Here is a 22,855-nt window from a genome sequence, read left to right as displayed (position 1 = left end):
CTAGAAAAGACATAGAGAAATCTCTCTTCTACCCATTTGGAAATTTATATTCCCTGGTGTGAATGGAGAATGGAGCAGATTAGGTTTATTTTACTAAATTTTATTTTTAGTCAGTTTTGTTCAAAGTGCCTAAAGGCCTTCTGGTGTAGATGCCTATAAATTAAAACTTATTGAGTTGGTACTTTTATTTTTGCCACAAGCAAATAAACTCAGAATCCATGATCACATCTGTTTATGGAACCACTTTCTTACCTTTAGGGATTTAAGTCTCAGTGCCTGAATGTACTTTCAGCTTGGGTTGTTTTGCACTATGCTATAAAAATAAATTGCAATGAAGCTAGCTTTTAATGCTACAGTTTACTTTATGCTGTGTTTCTCAAATAACGAAACATAAAGCTGAGCAAAATACACTAACTTACTGAGTAAACGTAATATTCCAATTATAGCACAAAGAATATCTATAACCAGAGGTTACCTTTACATCATCATTTCCTGTTTCATTTATACTAATTTTTCTTATACTTTATTAAGTAGACAGAATTTTAAAAAGAATCCAATTTAAGTTGATCCATTGTCCAAAATATTGATATTAAATTTGTAACTTTAATACCTTATATTTGGTCAGTGCTGTACATTATATAACAAATTTTCAAATACTTTCTTGTAATACAAGAAAAACATGAAGAAATCATGATCAAGCACATAAAAACAATAAACTATAGGCACAACGACAGGGACATAAAAATATAAATATGACTAGCTATACCTATAGAAATAAACACATAGATGCTAAATATCTAGGGAGATGGAGGGGGGGGAATTAGGGTAGGAAATAGAGTATTCAGGAGGGATATGTTTCATGGGGCTGCTAATAAAAATGTGAGAAATGCCAAACCCAGCTATCTTAATGGTCTCTATATTAGGTCCATCCACAAATGACACCAAGCTTCATTTTATAGGTCAGTGTTTGCCAATAGATGTTAAATGTTCAATAAGTTAGGCATTAAAATTTTATTTTATTTTTTTTTTTTAATTTTTTATTTATTTATGATAGTCACAGAGAGAGAGAGAGAGAGGCAGAGACACAGGCAGAGGGAGAAGCAGGCTCCATGCACTGGGAGCCCGATGTGGGATTCGATCCCGGGTCTCCAGGATCGCGCCCTGGGCCAAAGGCAGGCGCCAAACCGCTGCGCCACCCAGGGATCCCATGGCATTAAAATTTTAATGTCTCAGAAAAAAATTGAAAATCATGAGGTATTCATTCATTCAGCAACTGTAGATTGATTATCTAGTATGTACCAGGCAGTGAGTTAGGTGGAGATTGGGGAGCAAATGGTAAGTGGTGAGAGAAAATCTGGACACATCATACTCTCCTAACCCAGGTGATTTCAATTCAGCAATTTCTTCTGCCACCCACAAATTAATTGAATGTTTAAAAAATCTTTCTGTTTCTCATTTTATACTTGTATTATGTCCTTCAAAGGAATCAGATAAAATATACTGTGGTTATCATTTGCTTGTTTGTTTATTTTCCTTTTTAAATTTTTTATTTAAATTCAATTTGCCAACATATAGTATTACACCCAAAGCTCATCATATCATGTACCCTCCTTAGTGCCCCCTCACCCAGTTACCCCATCCCCACACCAGTCTCTTGTGGTTTGTCTTCCTCTCTAATTTTTCCCCACTCCTTTCCTTTATGGTCCCCTTCAGTATTTCTTAACATTTTAACATTTATTTTTCAGGCTTCATGGTCTCAGACTGGTCATTTTATTTTTAATATAACTGCATTGTATCAGTGTTTAGTCTCCACTCCTGCATGTCTCTATCACTACTCAGTTTCCAAAGTCAATGCCCAGAAAGAACCTAGAATTTTTTTCTCCTTAAAACCCACCTTCACTTTTGATTTTGTCACTGGTCTCATCTATACTGCAAGAATTGACACTGCAAATGTCTGTCTCCTCAAAGGAGAGATTTAAACCCTCCCACTGTGGCAAAGCTTTCCCCTTTGGACTCAAAAAAGACAGTCATGAAAAATAAATGTAATGTACTCATAAAAGATGTTCACTTGTGATAGCAAAGGAGGCTACTTCATTATAACCCATTTAGCGTTACCTATTTTTACAATATTTTATTTTCTATTTTATTTTATTCCATAATTTGGCCTGACTGATTTAGGAGAAAACCTTCAATAATGTGTACACTGCAATGATGTCTACCTCTCTCTCCTGCATCCTGGCTAAATACTGCAAATCTATTTTTTTTAAACTTAAATCAATTTCTTTCCATATGCCCACTTTAGGTTCATTTTGCTCATTCTTGTGGTTGTGACTAATTTACATGGACTTGTGAGATAATGCAAATTTTTCTTAAGAGCTTGACTTTACACACCCTAGAATTCACTATTCTAATTCTAGGGTTCAGTGACATTTAGTAACTGTATGTGCAGCCATCATGAGAATCTAGATTCCTTGTGGCTGTTTGGAGTCAATTCTCACTCTTCCATGACGAACCCTAAGCAACCCCGGATATGCTTTCTTTCTGTACAGTCTCCTTTTCCAGAAATTACATGTCAATGGTATCATGAAATATGTAGCATTTTGCTTTTCATTTAGCATGTTTCTAGGGTTCATTCACACTGTTGTATGTATTAGTGGTTAGGTCCCTTTTAATTGCTGAATAGTTTTCCATGCATATACCACATTTTATTTTTTCATTCAGTAGTTGATATATGTGTATTTCTTCTTGCTATTAAGAATGATGTTATAAACATGCACTATAATCCTTTGGACAGGTCTGTTTCCATTTCCCTTGGGTCTGTACCTAGGAGTAGAATGACCGGGTTTATGTTAAGTACATATTGAACTTTTTAAGAAACTGCCAAACTGTTTTTTAAAGTGGCTGTACCTTTCTACATTTCATTTCTTCACATCCTCACCATTTCTTTCGAGTACTTTGAATTTGACCATTCTGTTGGGTTTTTGGGGTATTATATTGTAGTTTTAATTTCTGTTTCCCTAATGACTAGATGAGCATCTGTCCATGTGCTAATTAGCTAATCCTTTGTGTTCCTTCAGGGAAGTCTATTCAAATTTTGTCCACTTTTTTTTTTTTGGTTGGATTGAATTTTTGTTGTTGAATTTTAAGAGTTCTTTATATTCTAGATATAAGTCCTTCATTAGATACATAAATGTAAATGTATTTTCCCCACTATACAACTTGCTTTTCATTTAAAGACTATTTTTTAAATTTTTTATTTAAATTCAGTTTAATTCACCTTTACTGCATTATTAGTTTCAGAGGTAGAATTTAGTGATTCGTCAGTTACATACAACACCCAGTGCTCACTACATCAAGTGCCCTTCTTAATGCCTATCACTCAATCACCTCATCTTCCCATCCACCTCACCCTCCGCAACTTCAGTTTTTTTCCTATAGTTAAGAGCATCTTATGGTTTTCCTCTCTGTATGTTTTAAAAAAGAATATTTTTTTTAAAAAATTGATAAAGTTCCATGTATTAGTTTTTTTTTAATTTTAAGTAGTATATTTTGGGTGTCATATCTAAGAAATATTTTTCTCAACAAAATTAGAAATATTTCCCTTTATAATATTCTGACTTGACTCTTGTGTAGTTGATATAAGGATCTAAATTTGTGTTTTGTTTTATTTTGTTTTGTTTTTGACATTGTCCCAGAACAGTTTTTGTTCTAACTAAGACCAATGGTCTCTGTAATTTGTTGAAAAGACTATCCTTTCCCTATTAAATTGCCTTGATATCTTTGTTGACCACATATGTAAGGGTCTTTATAGACTTTCTATTGTATTCCATTGCTATATATATCTTTCCTTATGCCAGTACCAGACTATTGTGATTACGGGAATTTAATGGTAAGTCTGAAACTATATTATTATACGCCTTCTAATATTGTTCTTAAAAAAATTTTTTTTGGCTATTCTAGGTCCTCTATATTTCCATTTAAGTTTTATGATCAGCTTGTCAAATTCTACAAAATAATCCTGCTGGAATCTTGATAAGGATTGTATTAAATCTAAGCATCAACTTGTGAAGAAATGACATCTTAATTTTAAATCTTTTAATGTGTGAAGATGAATTATTTCCTCATTTATTCAGATATTCTTTAATTTCTCTCAGCAATGTTTTGTAATTTTCAATATATGGGTCTTGTGCTGTTTTTCCTAACCTTATTTTTAAGTATTTGATTCTATTTGATAGAATTATTTTCTTAATATCATTTTATGTTTTTTATTACTACTACATAGAAATACAATGGATTTTTGTATGATGATCTTATACTCAGCAATCATGCAAGTTTATTAGTTTTCTAGATTCCTTAGGATTTTCTACTTATAGGATAATTCCATTTGTAAGATAGTTTTCATTCTTTTTAATCTGTATGACTTTAATTTCTTGTTCTTACCTTATTACACTGGTTAGGATTTCTAATACAATGTAAATAGAAGTATAAGAGTGGGCATTTCTATCTCAAAGGGTAGAATTCTGTCTTTCACTATTAAGGATGATGTTATGTATAGGTTTTGCAGATATACTTTGTAGATGCCCTTGATCAGTTGGAGGAAATTCTTATTTCTAGGTTATTAGGAGTTTCTTTTTCTTTCTTTCTTTCTTTCTTTCTTTCTTTCTTTCTTTCTTTCTTTCTTTCTTTCTTTCTTTCTTTTCTTTCTTCTTTCTTTCTTTCTTTCTTTCTTCTTTCTTTCTTCTTTCTTTCTTTCTTCTTTCTTTCTTTCTTTCTTTCTTTCTTTCTTTCTTTTTCTTTCGTCATTGCGTTTTGTTCAATGTTTTTTCTATTTTTATCAAGATTATTATGTGGTGGTTGTCTTTCATTCTATGAATATGGTATATTACATTAACTAGTTTTCAGATGCTAAACCAACCTTGAATTCCTGGGATAAATCTTTTTTGATTATAGTGTATAATGGTTTCAATGCATTACTGATATGGGTTTGCTAACATTTTGTTGTTAATTTTTACATCTACACTCATGAGTATATTAATTTATAGTAATATTTTCTAATGATCTCTTTTTCTGGCTTTAATATTAGGATAATGCTGGATTCAGTGAATACCTCAGGAAGCATCCCTTCTTTCTTTATTTTCCAAAAGACTTTGTAAAGGTGTGGTATTATTTTTTCTTCCAATGTTTTATAGAATTTACCTATCAAGCCATCTGGGCCCAGGCTTTTCTTTTGGAAAGATATTTTATTGCTAATTCAACATAAGTATTTCTTTATAAGACTATTCAGTTATTCTATTTCTTCTGAATTAGCTTTGATCACATTTTTCTTTTTTTATTACTAGGAATTTTTCCATTTCAAATAAATTATCTAGTTTTTATATAAAGTTTTTAATATTAGTTTTTATATTATTCCTTTAAACTTGTGTCAGTTTCTACGGGGTCACTTATTATCCCCCCTTTTATATTCGGAGTTTGTCATTTGTGTCTTCTTTATTTTGTTTTGTTTAGATTTATCAATATTGTGATCTTCTAAAATAAATGACTTTTGGCTTCATTGATTTTTTTCCATTGTTATTCTGTTCTCCATTTCATTGACTTGTGCTCTGATGTCTAATTTTTCCTTCCTTCTGCTTGCTTCAGATTTAATTTGCTCTTTTTTTCCCTACTTTCTCAAGATGAAAGCTTAGATTATTGATTTGAGATCTTTCTGCTTTTTGACATGCCATTAAAGCTATAGATTTCTCTCTAATCATAGCTTTATCTGTGTCCCATATGCTTTACTTTGTTATCTTTTTGTTTAATAAAGTTCAGAATATTTTCCAATATCTCCTGTGATTTATCCTTTCACCTATGGATTATTTAGAAGTGACCTATTTAATTTCCATATGGAGATTGCTCATATTTCTTTCTGTTCTTTTCTATTTTAATTCTGTTGCAGTCTTTAAATTATTTTAATCCTTTTAAATATATTGAGACTTATCTTATTGCCTAGCATATGGCCTACCTTGGAGAATGTGCTATATATGCTTGAAAAGAATGTGTATTTATCTGTTGTTTGGTTGAGCGTTCTGTAAATTTCAACTGTGTCATGTTGGTTATTAGGTTATTTAATTCTTCTGTGTTCTTACTGATTTTTTGTCTAGTTGTTCTACCAATTATTGAGAGTTGGGCATTGAAATCTTCAACTCTAATTGTTGAATTGTCTATTTCCTTTTTCAATACTGTCAGTTTTTGCTTCAGGTATTTTGAGGCTTTGTTTTTAGATGTGTATACATTCATTTTTTTAAACATCTTCCTGATGTAATAACTATTTTTCATCATGAAATGTCACTCTTTTTCTCTAGTAATACGTCTTGTCTGAAAGTCTATTTTGTTTCTTATGACCTTAGGTACTCCTCTCTTATGATACTGTTGGCATGGGATATTTTTTTCCATCCTTGTACTTTCAAACTCTTTGTATTTTTGCATATAAACTGTGTCCTCATAGACTACATATAGTTGAATTTGCATCTTTTTCCCTAGTCAAACTTTGTCTTTTAATTGGAGCATATATTAGTTTCCTGGGGCTGCCATAATGAAATACCACAAACTGAAAGTCTTAAAACAACAGAAGTTTATTTTCTCACAGTCCTCAAGGTTGAAAGTCCAAATCAGTGTCAGCAGGGTTGGTTTCTACTGGAGGTTCTGAAGAAGAATCTGTTTGGTGCCTCTTTCCTGGACTCTGGTGGTTGCTGGCAATTTTTAGTGTGCCATGGCTTATAAGCACATCACTCCAATCCATGCCTCTGTCTTCACATGGCATTCTCCCCAGTGTTTCTGTTAGTGTTTCCACGTTTTCCACTTCTTACAGGGACACCAGTCTTTGGATTAGGACTCAAATTAATCTAATATGACTTCATATTAATTTGCTTATATCTGCAAAGACTATTTCCAAATAAGATTACATTCTGAAGTCTAAGCAGACATCACTCAACCTATTACAGTATATTTATTCCATTCATATACAATGTAATTATTGATTTGGTTGGATTTCTTTTTATCTGCCATTTTGCTATTTGTGTTTTTCTAAGCCTTAGTCTTTTTTATTCCCCATTTACTGCTTTAAAAATATTTTTAGGGGATCCCTGGGTGGCTCAGTGGTTTAGTGCCTGCCTTTGGCCCAGGGTGTGATTCTGGAGTCCCGGGTTGGAGTCCCACGTCAGGCTCCCTGCATGGAGCCTGCTTCTCCCTCTGCCTGTGTCTCTGTCTCTCTCTCTCTCATGAATAAATAAATAAAATCTTAAAAAAAAATAAAAATATTTTTAATAAATAATTTTAATTGATTTTTGTATTATTTTATTGATGGTTACTATAGGGATTACAATAAGTATTCTAAATCTACATATGCTACTCTAAGTTTATAGCTCCATTTCTTCCCCCTCTTTTTTGCTATTGTCATTATATTACATCTTTATATGTTATAAACTAAACAATACAGTTTTATAATTATTGTTTCATAGCCTTTAAGTTTTAAAAAAATTAAGAGAAAAAATATGGCTGCATATTTATGTGTTCTCTTATATTTGCCCACAATTGGAAGAGCCTCTTTATTCCTTCTCGTGAATTTGAGTTACTGTCTGATATCATTTCTTTTCAGCCTGAGAGATTTCTCTTATTTCTTCTAAGGCAAATCTGCTACCAGTGAATTCTCCTAGTATTTGTTTAGAAAAGTATTTATTTTGCCGTCATGTTTCAAAAAAAGTTCTGTTGGATAGAGAATTCATGGTTGTCAATTTTTACATCAGCATTTTATATATATCATTCCACTGTCTTCTGGCCTTCATTATTTCTGTAAAGATGTTACCATTTTTTGTTGTTACCCAATACAAGCTGAGTCATTGCTCTTTTCAAGATTTTCTCTTTCTCTTTGACTTTGAGACATTTGACTGTGATGTGTGTAGGTGTAGTTCTTTTTGTCTAACCTTACTACAACTTTACCTAACTTGGATCTGTAAATTATGTTTTTCCTCAAAGTTAGGAATTTTCAGCCATTATTTAGTCAAACATATTTTCTGGTCCATTCTATTCCTCCTTCTGAGACTCCTATTACGAATAAGTATGTTTACGTGTGTTCCATAGGTTTCTGAGACTGTTTTTTTCTCCCATGTTTTACTTTCTTTTAATCAAATGGGATAACTTTCATTGATTTATCTTCCACATCACTGATTCTTTCTTCTGCCACCGCATGGCTATATGTAGACTCAAATTGTAGTGTATACCTACTGAATTTTTCATTTTGGATCCCATATTTTCAACAATCAAGTTTCTATTTAATTATTTTACAGCTTATATATTTTTATTTAGATTATCTCTTTGTTAGTAATTGTCATCATTGTCATGATATTTTTTCTAATTTATGGAACATAGTTTTATCTTATTCTTTGAATATATATTTTATAGCTGCTTTGATGTCTTTGTCTGCTAAGTCCAGCATCTGGACCCCATTATAGTCAGTTTCTATTGATTTGTTTTCCCTGAGTATATATCAGTCTTTACAGTTTTTTGCATATTTCGTATTTTTGGTAGAAACCAGGCATTTTAGATTATATTTTAAGCTTCCCCTGTACTTTAGGCTTCTTGGTGGTGGTGTTTTTGTTATCTCAATAAATTGCTTGAACTTAATCTAAGGAATCTCTTTCCCTTAGGTTGTAGCCACTGATGTTTCTGCTGTGTGTGTTTTTTTTAACATTTTATTTTTGTTTTATTTGACAGAGAGAAAGAGAAAGAGCACAAGCAGGGAGAATGGCAGGAAGAGGGAGAAAGAGAAGCAGACTTCCTGCCAAGCAGGGAGCCTGATGCAGGGCTCAATTCCAGAGCCTCGGGATCATGACCTGAGCTGAAGGCAGACATTTAACTGACAGGGCTACTCAGGTGCCCCTCTGCTTTTTTTTAAAAAAAATCTTTTTGTTAGTCTTTTTTTTTTAAGATTTTATTTATTTATTTATGTATTTATTTATGTATTTATTTATTTATTTATTTATTTGAGACACAGAGAGAAAGGCAGAGACACAGGCAGAGGGAGAAGCAGGCTCCATGCAGGGAGCCGGATGTGGGACTCAATCCCAGGATTCCAGGATCACATCCTGGACCAAGGCAGGCACTCAACCACTGAGCCAACCAGGCATCCCTGTTGGTTAGTCTTTAGCATGACCTATTAGGATTATACCTATAACTACATAGCTTGTGATTAGCCAATGATTTGGATAGGATTTGTGATCAAACACTTGGAGCCCTTATGATCTTCATCCTCTGCCAATGGATCTGTGTGTGGGTTGGATAGCACATTAAATTAATAAAGTTTTCATGTATACTCAGGTTCTAATTTCCCCTGGGTTTTCTGGTTTTCTTGGCTCTTCTTGGCACATGTCTGGCATACATGGTGACCTTATACAGCCCTTCTAAGTCTCTCTTATTTTCTAAATCTCTCCATTAAAATTCAAGTTAGTCTACCATTCACCACAACTGGGATTGCGACCTTAGGGTAACAAGGCTTGAGCTCTCCCATTCATTTCCAACAAAGTTGATTACTCTTACTGACCATACATCTAAGCATAAGATTTTACAATCCACTCTAAGTCAAGTCAGCACACTTGTGGCCATAAGGGGCCTCTGGTTTTCATTGTCACCAACCCTGGTAGAACTTCTACTCTGACTGGCCAAGACAGCCTTAACATTCCCTTCAGTTTAACTAAACATTAAGAGGTCTATTGCTGAGTATAGGCCTTTCACCTCTCTTTCCTTATGGCATTTACTTTAGAAAACTTGCAACTACAAATTGTTTCTCCCCCCACTTGAGATTAAGTCTTCTCCCAGCTTTCTTGTTTTACTACTCAGGAATCTTTCTAATGGATGTAAGAATCCTCCCTTTGAAATGCGATCATTGAGAAAGATAGCACCATCTCTCCATCTCTTTGAGATGTTAGAAGCCTAACTCACATCAGTGTCATTAGCAAACACAAATGGTCTAATAATTTTTTAAAAAATATAACAAATGGTCTAATTGTGTTGACCAATCTTTCCTCTAATGTCCTCTAGAACTTTTGCAATAACTTGCTCCAGTGCTTAAAAACTCTCTTGCCTTTTGCTTCAGTAGGGGTGAACTCAGCATTTCTTTTCTTTTGCAATAGTCTTGAATAAAGTATTCCTTGCCTATTTAACTCTGTCTGATGAATTTTTCTTTGACATATTCAAGCTGGAGGGGTGTGAAAATATTCCATGGACAAGAATGTCTCAAACTCCTACTCTTCTTAACTGAAGTTCTACCAGTTTCTCATAAATAAATGTTACTCAATTTGTTATTTGCCTTTGGTTGATTTTCAGAGATATGAAGTGGTTATTTTTGACAATTTGTCAAGTATGTATGTTTTCATTCTACTACAGCCATCCTGCAACATTTTTAATAATTCTGAATTTCAGTATTGTTGCTAGGAAGAGTTAACTGGCTATTTACACATTTAGAGATAATTTTTAATGTGCAGGTTTTTTTTTGAGCACAGATCATTTATTAAAGAGAAAAAAATCTGTTCTCATAACATTACTATGTTCTCATAACATTACTATTATTTCATTGTATTTGACCACCAAAGGAATTTTCCTATGTTTATACTGTGTTTTCTTTTCATTTAGCTTTTATTGCTTTTCTTCTAGGCTAGGTTAATATTTCATTTTCTCATTTTCTTTTTCTCTTCTTTGATTTTTTTTCCTTCTCTGAAGAGGTTCGTTGAATGCTTTTCTAAAAAGTAGGTGAATTAGGGGAGTCTGGGTGGTGCAATCAGTTATGCTTCCAACTCGTGGTTTGGGCTCAGGTCATGATCTCAGGGTTATGAGATTGAGCCCCACATTAGGGTGCTACAGTCATCATGGAGTCTGCTTGAGTTTCTTTCTTCCTCTCCTTCTCCCCCCCACCCCCCACACTCACACACTGTCTCTCTAAAATAAATAAATAAATCTTTAAAAAAATAAAAATAAAAAGTAGGTGAATTCTATCCACTGATTATCTCTTATCTACAGGAACATTTACATGTCCAAAAAGAAATAGTTAAGCGAATTAGCTATGACTTTATTTTTACCTTTCACCCAATAAATTTGGTACACTGTTACACCAAATTAGAGTCTTTTATTCTCCTGATTTTCCAAGTAGAGAAGTGATACTCACCTGTATAATTATATTTGTCAAGATCTTTTGTCTCTTTATGAATGGAATTCATTGTCTGCTTACATGCTTCCCAGTTGACATTTATGAAGACACTACACATGAGAAAATGTAGTGAGAGAATTAGGGGAGAAAGTTACACAATGGAGATAATGTTGAATAAATTCACTCCAGAATTCCTTCACATTTTGAGTGATTGTCCTTTAAGCTCAATGATTTATTTACTTTCTTTTTATCCTTCCTGAATAACTTTTACTATCTGACTGAGTACAAATTTGTTTGCTTCAAAAACTTTCTGGCCATTTATTCCAGTTTTTTTTTTTTATAAATTTACTAATATATTTCTCAATACTCACATTTTCCTATATTTTGTTTGTGCTCAAATATTTGCATATGCAAAAAATAGATGTTCATTATTGTAATGTTAAAATTTGGCTTTCTTAGCCCTAGGGTTTATTATTTATCCTTATTTTGTATAATGATAGAATTAAAACACAGAGTTTAAGAAATATGTGCACAAAATAAAAATACTACTGCTATCATTACTGGTGCTGCTGCAACTTGCTACTACTACTAGATAATGTTTATTTATCTCTTGCTGTGCTTCAAGTACTGTTCTAAGTGTTTTAGTTGTAATAAATTGTTATTTTTACAATATAAAATGAGGTAGACTATCATCACCACTTTATAAGTTGAACTGTGGCAGGCAAGAGAAGTTGGGAAAATCTCAAGGTTACATGGTAATAAAAAAATAACACCTAACTTGCATAATTAGTCTGTTTCAAGTGCTGTCCTAAGAGCTTTATATGTTTAACTTATTTTTACAATATACTAATACAATTATCATATAAAATCCAGTAACTATTATTATTGGTATCCTCATATTGAAGATAGGTAAACTAAAGCGTATAGATGTGAAATTACTTGTTCATGTTCATGTAGTCAGTAAATATCAATCTGGGATTGGAGGCCCAAATCCTGTCTCCCTAGTGAATGTTGGAGCTGGTATTTGAACTCCAGCAACCTAACACCATACCTCATGCTTTCTGCAGCCTGGCAGACAAATTGCGCATGAGTTTTTGGTTGAAATATTGAAGTTTGGGATTAGAAGAAACTTCAGAAGTAGCCATCTATTGAATAATCTATTTTACATCTGTTGCAAAATCCTCTCCAGAATTTTCGCAACAAGTTTTTGTCCAGACTTTCTTTGAAAATTTTCACTAATAGAGACTATACTAACCCTGGGGCAGCTTATTCCATTTTTGAGTTGATATTATTAGAGAGTACTTTTCTCTATTGTGATAAAATTTGCATTCTTATAGGCACCACTAAAATCCTTTGAATCTGAATTGGCCCTCTGAAGTCACAAGAAATAAGTTTAATGCCTTTTCCACGTGATAGTCTTTTAAATATGTGGAAAAAAAGTTTTTAGGGACTCTTCTCTTAGTTTCTTAAGCTATCCCACATTCACCATGGCTCTGAGATCTCTCACCATCCTGGCCTCTCTTTGTATCAAAACCTTTATAAATTTTCCTCCTTTAACATGAAGCACAATACATAATATGTCAGATATATTCTGAACATTGTTAAATACAGCAAGGCTAAAACTTTCCATTTCCTTTATGGAAATAGTATAGTACAGTGGTTAAAAGGTTGAATGCTGAAACAAGCTATCTAGTTTTGATTTCTGCTTCCAACATTTATAACCACATTACTTCGGATGAGAGTTCTACAACTCTGCTTCAGTTTCTTCACTGGTCAAATAGGGATAAGTGTAGCTATTTTGTAAAATTGGTATGAGGATTGCGATCATAGTTAACCCTTAGAAAACTTCCTGAAAGAGTATGAGCTCAGAAACTGTAGGTAAAATTATTTACTAATTCAGGCACTCATTGATGATCTATTATATACAGACATTGACATTGCAAAGTTGGAAAAGTAATAGAATGCATTCCCTAGATATTCCACTTTAAATTCTAGACTTTATACTTATGAAGTGACCTATGATTGCCTTTGATTTTGTAAAGTCATAAATCCATCTCATACTGATTAGATAGTGATAAGGAAAAATCCCTGAGCCTTTTTTATGGCAGCTTCTGTGAAATGCTACGTCTTCTCTCCTATTGTAGGCCATCTGGTTACATCTTGTCAAGATCTTTTGGGATCTTGATTATGTCTTCTGGGGTAATGGTTTCCCATCCAACCTCCATGCCATCTGTACATATGAGAAGCCTTCCAACAATTTGGCAACCAAGTCATTGGTGAAATGTGAAGTAGAATAGAATCAAATGCAGAACCTGCAGCAACCCTTAGAGAGCTCCCTTTGGGGAGTCATTTACACAGTTAGGAATCTACCTAACTGTGCTTACACCCAGAACATTTCTTAATCTTGCTAATAAGAACACTGTGGGAGGATTTTTCACAAGCCTTATTTAAACCCAAATATCTAATATTAATTTATATATCATTACTTGCTTGATAGTCCTAACTCTATTGAAGAGAGAGAGAGAAGAAAATCTCAGTATGCTGAGTGTAATTGTTCCAAGTAAACTGTGCTAATTCCTAGTAATTATTGTCTTCTACAAGAGCTATTAGAAATATTCTAAATAATCACTTATATAACTTAACTAGGGATGAATAGTAAATGTGCCTTTTGTACTTTAAGTTACAATTCTGCTTCATTTTGAAAATTAAGACATTTTTTGTCACTACACTTGTCTCTACCATTAACTACCAAGGTAATGATGGCTTAGAAACATTGCTTACAATTTCCCTCATAGTTTTTGAGATATAATTTTTCAGAGCCTCACACTTGAAGCATTTAAAGATATCTCTTAAAACCATCTCATTTATTTTGGTTTCAACTACTCTTCCTGATTCCTTTCTATCCCACTTCAATCTGAAAATCCCTCTTGATGGAGAAGTTGCCAGTAAAATATGCTATTATGCCATTAATCTCAAATTGATAACTTCCTTTGTGGTTTTTTTAAAATTTTTATTTATTTATTTATGATAGTCACACACACACAGAGAGAGAGAGAGGCAGAGACACAGGCAGAGGGAAAAGCAGGCTCCATGCACCGGGAGCCCGACGTGAGATTCAATCCCAGGTCTCCAGGATCGCGCCCTGGGCCAAAGGCAGGCGCTAAACCGCTGCGCCACCCAGGGATCCTCTTCCTTTGTGTTTTTGCTTTAAAATATTAACTATGATATTTCTTTAATATCCTTTCTATTTTTATAACATCTATTTTATCTGACTTCAGTCTTCAAGACCATTCTCCTAGGTAGATGACATTTGCATATTCGTATATTTGCCAAGTACAGGCCCTTCTTTCATACATCCAGTAATTCCTTCCACAAATATTTGTTGAGTGTCTATTATTTGTTCTAGGCACTGGGGATACAATAGTGAATGAAGCTGTCATATTTCTTGATTTATATCCTAGTAAGTAGTGTAAATTTTTGATTGTTGGATTTAGCTCCCCACTCTTTTTCCCAACTGAAGATAATTTTCTTTTACATGCTAAACTTTTCATTGTTGAGCATCATCTAGTCCTTTTGTGACATAGTTTTTAAGTTAGGGTTTCCTGATCTTAGAAAAAAAGTTTTCACTTTTTCTCCTTGACAATTCTTGAAATCAACCCCCTGAATTTTTCCTAGCATTTATCTCCAATAATGTTTCCATGATTTTGTAAAACTAAAGACAACAAAATGGGATAAAGAGGCTTTTCCATAATTTACAGGTGTTGGCACATGTGGAAGTTGGATTTTAAGTCTTGGATTTTTATTTTTTTACTTCTTTATTATTCCATTATAATCATGAATGGATTTTTTCATGGGTTTCTTCTATCACCAACATATATAATCTTAAGAGATTTATTATGGTGTACTCAAATATGAGAAAAAAAGAGAAAATATTTCTTTAAAAATTATCATATTTTTATTACTAATTTAAAATTCTATTTGCATTCTAGGAATAGTCCTGCCCTTGTGTATGCCATACTTGTTATATGGACCTGGAGCATGCTGCAATTTCCACTTGACCTAGCAGGTAAATGTCTTGATGTTTGTTCAAAAAAACAGAAAATTATAACTCTTGATTTTAAACTATAATCAAGCTAAGGAAGCATTTGAGAGGATTATCATTTTTATCATTTTGATATTCCAATGTTAGTTCCAGTTCAGTTTAGAAGAAAAGTCGACTGAAACTTAGGAAAGCCACTAGTGGATTCATTCTGGGACATGGTGAGTCTGAGATAGTTGAATGTACTGGAGCACAGCTTTACATTCACTTCAAATCATGTATGAGTTGTAAAATCTCCTGCAAATTAGTAAAGACCTTTGTGCCTCAATTTTTCACCAGTGAAATGGATCTAATAATCATAGTGGCTAGAGTTAAGGGTTCTTGTGATGACCAAATGAGATAGAGTGTGCAAAATTAGCACAGTGCTGGGATACAAATGTGACCTCCTGATATTTTCAGGGCTCATTTTCAGTCTTTTGTCAGATCTGTGTATTAGAACATCTCAGGGAGTAAGAACAGTTTTGAAGCCACATTGGAAAATTACAATTTTCCTCAAGGTAGTGGCCCTTCCAATTCCATTGATCTTATTTTAATAAATACATAAACTCTGAAGACTTTGTAAGAAGAAACTGTTGTCCAAGCATATCATACTAGTGATGATCTAGAGCTGCACTGTCCAATACAGAAATCACTAGTCACATGTGGCTATTTAAATTTAAATTAATTAAAATTAAAGAAAATGAAAACTTCAGTTCCTCAGTCACACTAACCACAATTCAAGTATTTAACTGCCACGAATGGCTGATGTAAGAGGCCGTGCATTAGGCAGAATGTTTTTACCTCACAGAAGGTTAAATTGGACAGCATGGATCTGGAGTCATCCTTTAACTTCTAGGAAAGATCCCTAGAATTCTTATTTGAGAATTCTCCAGGATGCCACTTTACTCTGAAGAAATTCTAGGATCTAATAATTACATATTCCTTACACCTGACTTCTTTCTATGGCACCCCACCCGATGGCATCAGAATTAGAATTAATCTATAATAGGGATATTTAATCTTTTCTGCATCTTTTTTTTTTTTTTTTGGTTTGCTTTAATAGGTCCAGAGCTTTCAGAGGCAACTTTAGAATTTAGCAGATACTTTCTGAAACAAAACTGTCACCAGAATAGATGGAAATAGATGGAAAGAGTGGCTGTGGCTTTTTAGAAATACCCTAAATCTAATTACTAGTTAATAATTACAAACAAATGTATGCCTATAACACACACACACACACACACACACACACCCCGCACACACACATACAGATCTTGTTGTAATGTGCCCAATCTATACCTATTGATCAGGTAGTGTCTCCTAACAGAATATCGGTTACCATCACTTTAGATATTGAAGAACACTCTCAGGCGGTCCCCTTGGAACCATTTCCTGACCCTAACTTCTTAGGAGAGGCCACTACTGAGGTGCCTGGGTGGCTCAGTTGGTTAAGTGGCTGACTCCTGGGTTCGGATCAAATCATGATCTCAGTGTTGTGGGATCGAGCCCCATGTCAGGCTCTGTGTTTAGCAAGGAGTATGCTTGAAATTTCTCACCAACTCCCTCCTCTACCCGCTGATCTCTCTTTCTCATATAAATAAATAAATCTGAGAGAGAGAGAGAGAGACAGAGAGAAAGAGAAGCCACTATTGATCATATATGTTGGTTTTACTCTTGTCATTCACTCTGCTGATCTTCACCCTCCCATATCTTGTGGTTTATAGCCTTGCTAAGAAAATTTTTATTTGGGAAAGAAATTTTGTAAACTTTCAGGGGTGATAATGTTATGCAGCTGTTTGAAAAACAAAGACCAAATGTTACTTCTGACTAAATCGCTATTGTATTTTCCAACAAACAGTACATTATGTTCACCCATATCAAAGCAGCTTCATAATATTTGCAGGCTCCAGTAGACGAAGGCATCCTTTGTTTGAAAATTCCAAATGGAAGGCTTCATTATTATAAAACATTATTTTATGCCCTTGACCTTGAATTAAATTAGCACTTTAGAAATTAAAACAAAAAGTTTGTTGATTGGGCCTCCTTTTGTTCAACTGGAAAATTGGTAATTATATCCAGTGTTTCTTATAAACTGTGAAATAAAACCATAAGGCGTTAGACAAAATAAAGTAACAATGGCAGTTATTTGGGCTTTTGTCCCCCTACCATTAGAAAAATATTTAACGTGAATTAAGTTTGAATTTGTATTGTAAACACTTGAATTTCCACAACATAATTTGCACGTATGGCTGAGTGAGTCAACCAGGAAACAGGTAGGTCCCAAAGGGAGGATACAGAAGGATCTGGGCCATATATTTATACTGTTCCATCTCCCAAACTCAGCAGTCACATAAGTCATTCAGTATCCCAAGGGAAAGAGAGAAGTGAGAAATCAGAGAGGAGCCAGGGTTTATGACTCTAATGGAAACAAAAAGATACAGTGAATAGGGGCCCCTCTCCTCACAGACATCACTGTTACCTCAGCTCTCAAAGGAAAACACTGGGGCCCAAGGAGGTGAAATAACTTGCTGGCATCTTGCTAGAAAAAATGAGGCAGCCAGGCTACCTGAGTCAAGGCCTTGAGTGCCGTGCTGTGCTGTCTCTGTACCCTGCAGACCCCAAGGACAGACACAGTGGTTTCTCTGTTTCTTTATTCTCTCTAGCTGAGTTGATCATGCTTTCCCCAGGGAGGGGACTAGAAGGTGACTTAAAATTTGTGACAGGGAAGGAAACCCCAGGGCTGGTTTTTTTTGGTGTCTTTTACTGAATTTATAATAGAATCTTGATTTTAAATATACAATGGCCAAGGATGTGAAGTGGTTAAGGGGTGGCTAAGGGTGGTGTTAAATGTGAAGGGTGGGTTCACCTGTCTCCTGCCCCCCAAATTAAATTATAGAATCACCCCCTGTTGTTAAGCAGTACCACAGCACCCACTGTTGATGACCTTTCCCCTTTTCATTCTGTCTTTCACATCTCAGAGGTTCGCTAATCGGTCTGTCTGTGTTCTCAGTGCAGCATGTCGTCTGCCCCTTGTCCGTGGCCATGAAGGGGTTCCTCAGCCTCTTCTTTTGCCAATACAGTGCCGACCTGTGGAACATTGGAATCAGCATCTTCATACAAGACGGCCCTTTCCTTGTCGTGCGTCTCGTATTGATGACCTACTTCAGAGTGATAAACCAGATGCTGGTGTTCTTTGCGGCAAAGAATTTCCTGGTGGTGGTGTTACAGCTCTACCGACTGGTGGTGCTGGGGATGGATGTCCGGGCTGCCTTGCGGAGCCCGCCGGGAAGCCTGAAGGCGAAGCACCACTGCCCGTGTGAACCGGTCGTGGGTGGGCTCTCACCTGGAGACACGGAGAGCGACTCTAAGGGGAGCATGGATGTCCCTTTGCAGGCCTTGCCCGTCACCCGCGAGGACTCTCCCCTCACACCGTAGCTCCTCACTGACAGCAGCAGGGAGCTAGAACATTTGACTCTTCGCTTCCTATAGACAGAACCTCCTCTCCCCCCTCCTTTTTTTTTTTTTTTTAATCTCTAGCATATCATAGTTTTCAAAAGAACACAGCATAAAAAGTGATCTTAAACCAAAGCTGAGGAATTTTCTTCCTTCAACTGAATGAAAAAAACTTTGATTAGTGGCCATCGCCACAACTCCTGTGCGATAGTATCAGATGTTACAGTTGTTCAACGACTAAGTGATTTGTTTGTCTTGAACCGTTTGAAAAGCTATGGACAGGGTCACAGTGACATGCCCTCAAAAGATTTAGTGCAGACAAACTGTCACGGCTGTTACCTGAAAATAGAGAAGCTTTGAACCTTGGCTCCATTGTCAGACTATCTCATCTGATCTTTTCTGCAATGTCCCTGACATCAAAAAATGTACATTCAGTGAATGCAGAACAAATGAAGGGAAAAGTGCTTTTAGAATTACCTCACTGTGAGCTGCAAGCAGTGAAAATCTCTGCCCGGCGTCCACAGCACTGCGAGGCCTCCACACGGCTGCACAGGCCTTCCCGGGAAAATCCTTTTCCTGGGCTGATGCGGTGTCTGTCCTGGCGCATGTGCTCCTACAGAAACGCTATTGCTCTTGGCTCCGGCGCTGCAAACTGCACAGCGAGCCATTTCGGTTGTGAGGCAGGAAATACTGGTAATGCTAGAAAGTCACAGTTTCCACTCTGAAGCACGATTTGCGGCGTTCGTCAGTATTTCTCTTAACTCTACCATCTTCTGTATCGCCAAGTCGCGTGGTGTGACTCGATGCCCTGAAGCAGGAGGTAAAGGTGTTTCCGGCCCTCTCGGGGTTGCCCTAGTTTCTGGAGTCCGCCCCCACTTGGTGGGACTCCTCTGAACTGCCACTACCCGAGCCGGCCTGGCCTTCCGTGTCCAGGAAGGTGTCAGGGTCGGAGGCTGGCATCTGCCCGACAGCCCCTGAGCGGTGACAGGGCCCAGGGTCCACCACGGTGGGGTGGAAAGCAGGCCGTTGGCTTTCCTTCCCTGCATTGACTTCACTTCCCCGCTGTGGAAATAGCCATGCTTTCCCCTTGCACACCTCTGTACTTTCCAGATGGAGGTCATTCGGACCATTTTAAAATGATTTTTGCTTTGAAAGGTACAATGTGAAAATCTCCCTGACTCTATAGAAGTGATTACAGTTGAGGCAAGCAGTTCCAGAACTGTTCTTTTAGGATTCAAAGCCTAATTCCAGCTTGTTCTTATGCTGATGGATCCAAAGGGACGTGAAAGATTAAGACTGAGGATGACCTGGAATTGAGCGTGACCCTTCGACATGCAATCCGGACAATTTTATCTGTAAATCTGTGTGACATGATATCTGTTCAAACTATCTGATAAAAAGTTTTTTAGGCAAATTCTATTTTCATACAGAGAAATTAATTTTTTCCACTCCATGGCTTTTTCAGTGCCTGATGGCATGTTTCTATTTCTTCCTTTTCTTCCTCGTGTTTCTAATTTTAACCATATGATGATTGTAAAATTGCACATGAGACAAGTGGAATACATTTATAATTTTCATAATAATTTTACGAACGCTAAGATCAGGAAATTATATTTATATAAAGTAAAGAACTTGACAACTTTTAAGGGCATGTTATTTAAGATGCTTAGCAATTGGAAGCAAAATAATAAGTGCTACTATTTATAAAAACGCCTCAGCAGAATCTGTTTTTCTGTTGACTATTTTATGTTGAATGTTTTCCTCCACAACATGTATGTGCTGCTTATTATTGCAGATTTGCTCATGGCATACTTTTCATGTTTTAATTTTTTTCTTCCAGCAAAACAAACACTGAGCATCTAAAAATAGATAAACTATAAAGTAGTACGGCTGTTGCGAGGATATTTTTAAATGCTTTCAAATCTGAGACTTGGCTTGGCTTCGTGAATGAGTTCCTAGTGTTTAAGTGAAGTATTTTGTAATTAGCACTCCTCCAAAGGCCTGGGAAATGGGAAGTCCAGAGTCTGGCTTTATTTAGCATGCCGGAAAGGCAAAGAGCACGGGGGACCATCTCAGCCAATGAATAGTGGCAGAAATAGACACACACACTACAACGTTTTCCAGGAAAATCTGCACAGGGCAGCATTTATTAACTTCCTGCCGGTATCTCTACTCTCTCAAACTATTTTTAATAGCACACACGCAAAAAAATCTATAGTCATTTAGCTTATTTAAAATCAAAACCTAAATCCAGGTTATATTCCTTGGACCCCTAATGATGAAAAGTGTTAAATTTGTACTCAGTTAATTGTCTGTTTTTATTATAGATTGCTAAGCATTGTAGTGTTTGAAAAAAGCCCAGCATTTTCTATAAAGTGGCGAGAGCAGAAGTTACAAAGGCACATACTGACATCCTGGGACTTGCTTCTGTGGTATGTGTGATCAGATAACTGTTCAGATCATCTGTACCACGTGCTGCCAGACATACCTCCCTACCGTCCCTTACAGACACACAACATGCCAATCCCCAGCCACGAGAGACAGTGGCTCATTGGCAGTGCTGTTGTTATTGTTGGTAGTTGTTACCTAACTGCTTGATGAAAGTTCCATCAAATGTCCTTCCTAAAAAATATATCCTTCTACTGGTGAGGAAACACAGTGTACACGTTTTAATGATGCTGCATGGAAACATACAACAACCTCTTGGGTTTTCTTTTTACCCTTACTAGAGGAGTCCCAAAGGACATGACTTCACGTTGCAAGATACATAAACTGTCTTTATCTTTTATTATTCTGTGAACTTTTATTTAAGACTGAACTGATAACATAAGAAAATAAAAATGTGTATGGGCCACTAACATTGTAAGTAATCTTCCAAAACGAAGACTCTTACACAAAGTTACCAGTTGGACTTGCAGTGCTTCCATTAACATGTGGCAGCACTTCAGGTCTTATAAGATCAGAAAGACACAGCCAAGAAGCATTGGAATTCACAATTGAAATATTAATTGTGATTCTGTGATTTAATAGAAAGCTTCTAAAGCCCTGGAAAGGCATGCATTGTAGGGGCACATGGTTTAGGTTTCTTCCCAAGTTTCAGAGTCTAACACCTACTTCTATTCCCTTTGACACTGAATTTCAATTATTTTTAATGTATTCTCCTGTTAAAAGACGGAATTGCAGAAGGCCCAGCGTCTATCCATCCATCCATCCATCCATCCACTTTTGCTCTACTTTGGCACTGGGCAAGTGAAATGCTGAAACATGTTACAGAGCCTTAAAGATGTACATTTAAAAAAAAATCTTGAATTATAGGAAGAGACTATTATGTTTTTTGTTTTCATTTTGTTTTTTATTAATTTCTTTTTACTTAGTGACCATTTTGATCCACTCTCTCAAATATCTGATTTGGGGGTAAGGCAAGGCAGCTGGAGGACATTTATGGCATGAGCTTTAAATAACATTCCATATGATGAGAGGAACTTTAAATAATGCTCGAATAATCAACTGCTGCAGCCTAATATTTTATGTGTGTCCATCCTCCAAGTCATTCTTCCTAGAATATTTTGTAAGAATTTTTTTCTGTATTAATTATATTTATACTATTTGATATGAATGGCCTTTGTATTTTATTATATACATTAAAGAGTTTGTGTACAACGTTATCTTGATGTCTGTTTTTTGTCTGCATGTCTTTGTTCTCTACTGTCATTTGTTTCATTTCGTTTTTAGGCTTTGATTTTAAAAAACAGATCTATTTAGAATGTGACTAAAGTGGCATTTCAAACTAGTGAGGAAAGACTGACCAATTTTATAAATGATGTTGGGGAATTTTGTGAACCATCTGGAAAAAATAAAGTTAGATTTTTATCTCACGCAATATATAGAAATAAATTCCAGATGGATTAAAAGAACTAAATATAAAAGTGAAAACTATAAAATATTAGAAGAAATACAGGATATGTCTTTAGCATTTGGGGAATGGGAAAGACCTTCCAAAGCAAGACATGAAACCTGGAAGCTCTGAGAGAAGAGATGTACAGATTTTCCTATGTAAAGGTTTAAAGTTTCTGAACGGCTGAAGGTGTCAGAGATACATCACTATGATTCTCTTTTCTGGGGAAATGTGTCAGTGCAGTTATACAAGAGAA

At 35.5% G+C, this 22,855-nt stretch overlaps 1 protein-coding gene across 1 annotated transcript in view; it reads left to right on the top strand.

Annotated features, from left to right (window-relative positions):
- TMEM26 (transmembrane protein 26) overlaps nt 1–22,369 on the top strand; it is a 47,701-nt gene extending 25,332 nt beyond the window's left edge. The window contains exons 5-6 of the mRNA XM_026013519.2: nt 15,163–15,239; nt 18,262–22,369. Of these exons, the coding sequence (XP_025869304.1) occupies nt 15,163–15,239; nt 18,262–18,686 (502 nt within the window). The 3' untranslated portion in view covers nt 18,687–22,369. The remainder of the gene's footprint in view (nt 1–15,162; nt 15,240–18,261) is intronic.
- Nucleotides 22,370–22,855: the final 486 nt, after the last annotated feature.

Source organism: Vulpes vulpes, chromosome 4, assembly GCF_048418805.1.
Source record: "Vulpes vulpes isolate BD-2025 chromosome 4, VulVul3, whole genome shotgun sequence".
NCBI classification, from domain to species: Eukaryota; Metazoa; Chordata; class Mammalia; order Carnivora; family Canidae; genus Vulpes; species Vulpes vulpes.
The sequence above is the reverse complement of the archived record's forward strand: the minus strand, read 5'-3'. Positions and strand labels throughout refer to the sequence as shown.